The sequence below is a fragment of the Zeugodacus cucurbitae genome, chromosome 6, assembly GCF_028554725.1.
Source record: "Zeugodacus cucurbitae isolate PBARC_wt_2022May chromosome 6, idZeuCucr1.2, whole genome shotgun sequence".
NCBI classification, from domain to species: domain Eukaryota; kingdom Metazoa; phylum Arthropoda; class Insecta; order Diptera; family Tephritidae; genus Zeugodacus; species Zeugodacus cucurbitae.
In genome coordinates this window covers 1,759,963-1,769,133 of record NC_071671.1, presented here as the reverse complement: position 1 = coordinate 1,769,133, position 9,171 = coordinate 1,759,963, and the positions used below count along the sequence as shown (strand labels likewise).

Sequence of the window (9,171 nt, the reverse complement as noted above, 5' to 3'; positions counted from 1 at the left end):
TTTGCATTCTAATTGTTGCCTAAATAGAATCAACAAGTCTTCTTATCACTTACAGAGATAATTTTGAATTGCAATAATATATTATTCAATTTGCTTTCTGTTGTAATCACTTAAGTGACTGATACAAATTTACTATTTTATTATTATTGAAAAGTAGCCAAGCGAATTCATTAATTAGTAGAGTCGAATTGCATATAATTCATTAGATCGCTGATATGCGTAATTGTTATCGCTGACCCTTTAATCGCAATTTCATAACAGCTCTCTCTCTCTCTTTGTACCTCTAAGGGTAGGCACACAGCGGGGATCAGTGTACATCTTTTTTTATTGCTTATCTTATTAATTTATCTCTCATCAAATATTAGCTAATTTACTCTACATTATGGGGAATTATTCACATACCGGATTCCCTTATCTTTACTTTCGTTGACTTTTGTAAAAAACTCCATAGTTATAGTTTGACCTCGTGTAATCCTAACTAGACTTAAACTCTCACAATATATACAACCAGATCGCCGTGGACCAATAGATTGACCTCACAAAATTACCCGTTTCAATTTTAAACAACTTTAAGGTGGCTTACATCTTTAGATATAGAAAAATTTAACCTCAATTGACCCATAAAAATTTATATAAACCTTACCTCACAGAACTCGTCATGATATAAAACACGTGACCCGCCAAAACGTAAACAAACCAAAATGGATGTCACGTGACTGTCCAAAATGTAAATAAACATTATGTCACCCATCCCCACAAAATGTAAACAAACCCGGCCTAAGGTCATTGACCTGTTTGTTTACATTATGGTCGAGGTCAATGATCTTTGGCAGGGTTTGTTTACATTTTGGGCTTAGGTCAATGACTTTTGGTCGGGTTTTGTTGACATTTTGGTCGAGGTCAATGACCTTTGGTCGAGTTTGTTTACCTTTTGGGCTGAGGTCAATGACATTTGGTCGGGTTTGTTTACATTTTGGTCGAGGTCAATGACCTTTGACAGGGGTCTGTTTGTATGGATGCCAGGTTTGTTCATAATTTGCGAAGTTACGTGAAATACAATTGCTTCTGACGATTTTTTTTTGGCGGATTGGTGACCTTTGTATTGGAGTTGTGCCGTTTTAAAAGCAAGCAAGTAATCGTTTACTACATTTGTTATATTTATTTCCAAAGCCACAGCAATTTTCTTGGCAGCACACCAAGATTAAGCAGATTATAGGAATTCTTATATATTCTTAGTATACTGCTGTGTGTGCCAACATGATACTGCGTAATAATAACAATAACGCCAGAGGTATGTGTGTGGCTTTGGCGCGTCAATGTGTTAAATTACGTTAGAAAGTAAAATGGTTTCGATTTCATTTGGCATGAGAATATGCTTTTATTTGAGGGAAGCTTATGGAAAGTAGAATGTATAAGGATTTTCGAATTAATAATGATGTAATGTCAGTAAAATCCGGGTTGAAAAAAAATGTCGGATATTATAGAATGCGTCTCTCAAATTTAAGTAACCGAACTGATAAGTACTGCAAGTACTGTAAGTACTCTCAGCAATATTTTCTTTTGAAACTTTCCAAATAGCTTTTCTTTAGTTTACTGGCTGTTCTAGTACGATGGTAGCATAGAAATTGAGTGCTGGGGAAAGGTGTACTTCAATTGTATTTAATTTTTTTTTGCCGCAGTGCCGATGTATGAATCTCTGGACAAAGTAATTATTGAAGAGCAGATTGCCGCACGCACTGGCAACAACTGGTGCAAATAGTGACAAAAAGCTCGAACAAAGCGAACAAAAAATTATTAATCAAATGTTGATATTTCAGTCCATAGTGAAACAATTAAATTGTATAGACACAAGTGGAGTCCATATGGGTGGTTGGAGAAGGCTCAAGTGATTGAAAAAGAAATTGATTAATGTAAACATGATACAGCAATTATAGCTGTGGAGAAGTACGTGACATTCTAACTTGAAATCCATATTTTTTTATTAATGAAGATGACCGAAGAAAGGAGTACACAGAGACGTTCAAAAGTAAAACGTAAAAACGAAAATCGGCTTACAGTTTCAATGTTTTTTGATTACAAAAATCACTATTTGGTACCCAATGTAGAGGAACTTGTAAAACTAATTAATTTAAAGTAAAAATGCTTGCTTCCCTCACTTACCACGACTCAAATGTCAGTGCAACATTTCCTACCAAAACTGAAAACTTTCTGTGTTTGCTTTTTGACTTACGCCGAAAAATAATTACATTTGCCATCACTTTCACTTGCATGTAACTCATACGCCCCGTTGCTCACTAATGAGTTCCACATTTATATGGGCCACAGCCAGCACACAGCTAGCGTGTGTGCGCGCGTTTAAATCTGCAACGGTAAACAACGCACGCACAAAATTAAATACAAACACAAATAAATAATGGCGAGAGCGAACGGCGACCAAAGCAAAAGGCAAAATTTAATTTACACACGTACCGCACAGTGTGTTTATGTGGTCTGTGTCAGTTGAGAATAAAATCTTTTTTTGCTTTTTTCCACAGCTGTTCAGCTGAACTTTGTGGCAGCTCCGGGTGCTTATACCGAACGCCAACTGGCGGCGAAGTGACCTCGCAACACAAAAAATAAAAATAAGAGACAGAAAAAATTCCGAGAAATTAACATAGCCGCCGCAGACACATACGCAAAGTGCTCGGTGGAAAGATGCTCTTCACCAGCAATAACAACAACAACACCAACAGCGTGGTGAAATTATATTGGTGCATAAAATAAGTGCGCTTTCGCTGGAGTGGTCAGCAAATCACCACATACATCTGGCTAGGTGTGTGTGTGTTTGGGTTGTGTGAGGATGAAAGGATGGAGTGCAGCTGAATGCCGGTGACCTGAAGGGAGTGTAACGAACGTGCCAAGTGGACAGCAGGATATATAGTGTGCAAGCTGCGATGTGCTGCTGTCTCTGTGGTTTTCAGTGACGCGTTTTTAGCTATAAGTGTTGGTTTAAAATGAAATTTTACATTTTCATTGCAAATTCTGCGAAATTGGTGGTTATATGAAATTATGTAGCGTGGTACTTGGCTGGGTTTTCCTCATATTTTTACTATGAAATAACAAATGACCGACAAATGTGGTTATCATGCATTTAAATAGAACCTTTGCTTTGTTAATGAGTTTTACGAATAGTCTTTTTAATGGTAGAAATGCGCTTGCAGCCTGTCGAAATGCGAATACTATTCGAACAACTTTGTTACAGAAATTGAATTCTGATCCTGAATATATTAGGTTGGCAAATATCCCTTCCGCTTTTTTGCTCTGTATTCTATGCTTCCAGCGTTACAGTGATCGGATTTAGTTCAAATATGCGCCGTTTCGTTCGATAATATGTTTCCATCTAGACGGCAACTTCATAATACCCCCTCGTAGAAGCCCCCTAACTTATTTGAGAAGAACTCGGACAGCCACTTTTCACAAGTCTCTTTTGAGTTCAACTCTACATCCCAAAGGCGTTCGCGATAAAATCTCCCATGCGAGCTCCTGTAGCTTCTGACGAGTCATCAACGAAGTGTGTGGTCTGGCGTTGTCCTGGTAGAACACTACACCCTTCTTGTTGGCCAATTCTGAACGCTTCTGGTCGATCGTCTGCTTCAAGCGGTCCAGTTGTTCGCAGTAGATGGTAGCATTAAGCGTGTGGCCATGTGGGAGCAGCTCATAGTGTATGATTCCCTTCCAATCCCACCAAACACACAACAAACTTCTTGGCCGTCAATTCCGGCTTGGCCACTGTTTGGAACAATTCACCGGCCTTTGACCACAACCGTTTTCGCTTGATATTGTCGTATGTGATCAATTTTTCGTCGCCAGTCACCATCTGCTTCAAAAATGGGTCAAGTTCGTCCCGTTTCAGCAGCATATCGCAGGCGTTGATTCGGTCTTAAAGATTTTTTTGCGTCAAATCATGCGGCACCCAATCATCGATCTTTTCTGTGTATCCAGCCTTCTGCAGATGGTTTAAAATGGTTTGGTGACTAACTTCCACTCTTGGGCGATGTCACGAGATGCCACATGCCGGTCTAACTCGATGTTTTCTCAGATTTGATGGGTATTCGTCATCACAGGTCTTCCGTCGGCTGGCTTATCCATAGTGTCGTTTTCACACGCTCTGAATCGTTGAAATCATTCCTCCGCAGTTCGAAGTTATAGAGTACCATCCCCCAAAGCACCATCAATCTCACGGAACATTTCTCTAGCGGATTTGCCTTTAACGAAGGAAAACTCTAAAATAGCGCGAATTTCGGCGTGAGTGAACTCCATGTTTACACGTCTATAACTGTTGAACGCAATATCCAAACTAATCATGCATAACGTCGTTTTGTGGGTTATGTCAAGACCTTTCAAAGATGTATAGTATTGCTAGATACGAGCTCTGTAGCGCTTTATACATAGCCGCGAAATTCAAAAGATCAATAATATGCAGTTGACATCTAACACCACTTCACGGCGGTCGCCCTATTATTTTTGCAATATTTATTTTCCCCCACAGCGTACTGCACCCTCCAACGTTCTCTCGTTATTTGATGCCCTCGCTTATTTATGTATTTTAATTTTGTTCTATCGCTATTACAGCTTCATTTAATATCTAAACAATGTATTTGCAAAATAATTCAATATTCTGTATTTTATTTTATTTGATCTATATTGATTGAGTGCGCAAAATGCATAATCAGTTTCCATGTGGCTACACAAAATCAAATAAATATGAGTTTGTAAATGATTTGTCGGAGCTCGCATGTCTATTGGCTGCAATTTATATATATCTAACTGAATTTTATTAAAATATTTAGTGCGTGTGAGGGATTAAAAGTCATGCATATAATTTACTATAATTTCCATAAATATTTGTCCACAGTGTGTGGCATTTGTAAAATTAATCTATTTCAAACTGGTATTTGCACTTGTTATAAATAATAATATAAATGACCATTTGTTACTCGACTAAAATTGGAAAATTAATAAGTGAATGTATGAAAAGCACTGGATTTTCCCAAATGAGTACAAATATGATAAATATGAACTTCAAATTATATTAAATTGACAAAACAGGAATCATTTATGCTTTATCCAAAAATGTTGATTTCATTGAACTGAATTTCACTTTCATATTTCACCTCCAACTCCTACCACTTAATCAACTTAGTAGTACATGCTTAGTTACCCACACTTGACAAACTCGCTTTCCAATTTTCTGATTTTCAATTACAATTGTTTTCTCCCTCACTCCATTTTGTTGAACATTTTGTAGTTGCGAGCCGCCATTTCCTGCGCGCGACAATCGCAGCTCGTCTGTCAACGATATTGTTTATTGAATGCAAAGCTTACCTGTGGCGTCGCGGTGTCGCTTTAAAGTCATCGTCATCATTAATCAATGCGAATCTGTACCGAAGCAAGCGCCATTTGTCAGCGCACACACTCACGCACGCGGCTGTTGCTTTTGTTGGCGCGACTCACTCGTTGGGGGAGCGGCGGTGCGACCTCGGTTGTTGCTGCGAATTGCAAATTGACAAGTATCGCTTGTTTCGGTTGGTATGTGACGTTATGTGGCAAGTGGCATGTAGCAAGTGGCAAGTAGTATGTGTGGCACGTAAATCCAATCCGCCTTACACATCAGTTGTTTGCCGCAATTGCGTGAGTGTGAATAAATTCCGTTATGTGGCGCATACTTTTCACCGTTAAATTATGGATTGCTGGACGGGTTGTGGTTGCAAGCATTTTTTTCGATATTTTGTGGCATTAAATTTGCGCGAAATCTGAATGGAAATTTCATGTTAAATAAATTGGAAAAGTTCGTGAAACCTTAAAGCGCAATTTTTAATGAAAACACCTTACATTGCTGAGCATGGCGTGTTACTAGATGCTTGTGCCATACCAAATTGCTTTAGGCTTATTTATAGGCTCACATAAATGAAGACACGTGGGTGCGATTGCATTCAAAATTTTGTAAGCAACTCAAAATTATTTATAGCTCACTTAGTTGGCAAATACAAAGATATCTAAATTTAACTGAAAGCCTTCAGCTGCCGCTAAGTGTTAAAAAATGTTCAAGTTTCTTCTGAAATAATCTCAAAATCAACAAACAGAACAAAAATGAAACAGAATGCTAGTAGCGTTGTGATAAACTTTATGCTGAACTTTAAAGCTGAGCTTTTAAGCTCACGTGAGCTTCTTTTTCAAATTTGAAGTAAACTTGGTTTCACAAAGAATTTTAAAATTAACTATAAAGAAAACTTTCAAGCAAAAGTTAGAAGAAGAGTTGAAGAGGGTTCAAGAAGAGAGCAGTAAGTGCGCTCAAAGAGAGTCTTGAGTTTAGAATATATTTATTCTGTTTTTACGCTAACTTTTCACTCTTTCAAATGAATATATAAAAATCTAAACAGAATTATGTCATTTCTCCAAAAATATAAGTTTGTCCATATATTACAAAAACAAGAAAATAATGTACTCCGAAAGCATAGCGCTATCTCATACTATTCTCCAAATATTTAAAGCTTTATTAGTAAACATTGCTTAAATTAAATTAATAAATATATATACACATATGTATCTTAAACAGCTGTCTAGATTCTTTGCAGCTTCACTAGAGTGCCGCTAATACTCTCATCAACTCGAACTTCAATCGGATTCTCCTTCTCCTCGCTGGGCGCTATTTTGTGACAGCGCAACAGCGTTACAAGCGCCACTTTAATGAGCATCTTGCTCAAGCGCTTGCCCAAACAGTTGCGCGGTCCGTCGTCGAATGACAAATATGCGCATGCGTGACGTGCCATCACTGCGTCGGCATCGAAGCGCGATGGATCGAACTGCTCGGGGTCGGGATAAATGTTTTGATCGTGATGTATGGCATACACCGGCACCAATACACAAGTACCGCGCTCGATTATATACGCGCTGTTCGGTACCCGGTACGCTCTAAGAGTACGACGCATGAGCAACTCGGTCGCAGGGTGTTTACGCAAAGTTTCTGAAATGAAAGTAATCTATAATTTCTTTACTGGTATTATAAGTATAATTAGACGCACCCGCCACCACTTGATCCAAATAGTGCATGTGTCCCATTGCTTCATAGCTAAACTGTTGCTCATAAGACTGCATCACACCCACAATTTCCTGCCTTAACTCGCGCTGCACTTCTTCATTAGCCGCTAGTTCGCGTAGAGAGTGCATTAATGTCAGCGCGGCATTCGCAAATCCAGTTAGGAGTGTGCCAACTGAACGTGTGACCAAATGCATTGCTTGCAACTCATAACCGATTTGGTTGAGTTCACTGCGTTCATCTTCGTCATCCGCCAGCATATCGGCTATTAATTGCAAAATATTATTGCTGCTTACTTTATCCGCCCTTCGTCCCATCCTTGCTTTACGTACGAGCTCTTCCAGTTGTGAATATTTCTGTGGCGCAGCTTGCGCATGTGTACATTTCATACAGTCCACCGCCGCCAGCGTCCTCTTAGCGCTGTCAGTGATCCGTCTCTCGCACTCACGTTCCAACAGCTCATTGATGCGCAAGCGTAATGCCGCCGCCGGCTCAGTTGCGTCATCCTGCTCAATGCCAAAAACACAATATATCAAAGCGTTTGCGGCGAAGCGTGTACAGAGCGTTTTCAAGTCTATCGTGACGCATTCGCTTTGTGATTTGCCTTCCAAACACTCAGCAGCCTTAATGACGCTTGGAAAGATTTGAGCCATCTTCGCTGACCAGAAGCAGGGCGTCAACTTCTTGCGCATCGCCTGCCATTTGGTGTTATCAGGCGAGTGGAGCAGATCATTTTCGTGCAAATCTCCACCCAAACGATCGCTGAAGCTTGTAAAGTCATCGATCAGCACACGCTTGACTAGATCCAAGTCCAGTATGACTATTGCGGGCGTGCTTCGCAAAAATATACCGACAATCGGCGTACTTGCCTTGTAGCTTTCGTAGGCGCTTTGGATTAGGTGTCTTGTTTGCTGCTTGCAGTTCATCAAAGTAGATTTTATATGCGGTATACCGCGTCTCTCGAAGTAAGTGACTTTATAGCGGTAGTATGTGTACAGCAGCGAGATTGGTATGATAATACCGGAAATTGCAAATGCGTAATGCCAAGCCATGTTTCTATTATGAATATTAAATTACACTCTGCTTTATTATTTCCTTAAATTTTTGTATCACTTCACCCACCAATGCCAGATTTTAACTAAGCAACAACCAATATTTGACTTGTATTTGACTGGATTGTTATTATTATTTCGATTGTTTTCAACTTTCGTTGTCTTATGAGCTAATAGATGGCTAATTTATGAGCTCAGTTAGAAACATTTGATAGAACAAGTGTTGTTATGAGTGCGAAGCTTTACTTATAAAGAAAGAGTAATCTTAAGAGAAAGGGAGAGAGAAATATTAATATTACTTAGACGTTCGCGTTTTATGTGTGACAAAAAGTTATCGATTATTTATAGCTTAAATGTGTTTAGCGATTAACGATAAATTGTGGAATTTTATATACAAAAGAGAAGGAAGTTTTAAAGGCAATCGACTGCCCGGAGTTAGGTATAATGCAACCATTCAAACTACCGGTCCACTGCAGTATATTTCAAGCGGAGGTGTTTGCAATTGGAAAAGCCGCTGAGCTATCCTTAAGCGCACCAACAGGATACTTTAAAGTAAACATATACGTAGACAGTCAGGCGACATTCAAGGCAATATCATCCTTCAGCATATCGGCCAAAAGTGTCTTAAGTGGTAGGACAGCAATGGATGATGTCGCCAGAAATAGGCGACTTCAATTCTTCTAGGTGCCAGGCCACAAGAGCATAGAAGATAACGAGATAGTAGACGAGATTGCCAAACGAGGCGTAAAACTGTCATCCGAAAATATGATGAACGTTGATAGACCTATACATTGTCTATATGATGATCTAGACAGAAACTTGGTAAAAAAGTTCAAAGCGTGCTGGAAGAATATACCGGGATGCAAAACCGCAAAAGTTATGTGCAAGGCGGTAGATAAGAAGTATACGAAATTTCTATTGGCGCTCGATAGAAGCAAATGTAGGAATATGATCGGCATACTCACTAGTCACGGTCTTGTGGCGGCGTACGCCTACAAGATGGGGCTGATAGATCGTGAAGACTGCAGGAAATGTCAAGAGCAA

The 9,171-nt window shown here is 39.3% G+C and overlaps 1 protein-coding gene across 1 annotated transcript; it reads right to left on the bottom strand.

Moving 5' to 3' along the window:
• Nucleotides 1-6,457: 6,457 nt before the first annotated feature.
• Nucleotides 6,458-8,351, bottom strand: LOC105219867 (probable cytochrome P450 6a13). Its single transcript, XM_011196215.3, has 2 exons — nucleotides 7,062-8,351; nucleotides 6,458-7,003 (listed from the first exon to the last, which is right to left on the bottom strand). The coding sequence occupies exons 1-2, from the start codon at nucleotides 8,125-8,127 to the stop codon at nucleotides 6,600-6,602; spliced, it is 1,470 nt and encodes a 489-aa protein (XP_011194517.2). The 5' UTR covers nucleotides 8,128-8,351; the 3' UTR covers nucleotides 6,458-6,599.
• Nucleotides 8,352-9,171: the final 820 nt, after the last annotated feature.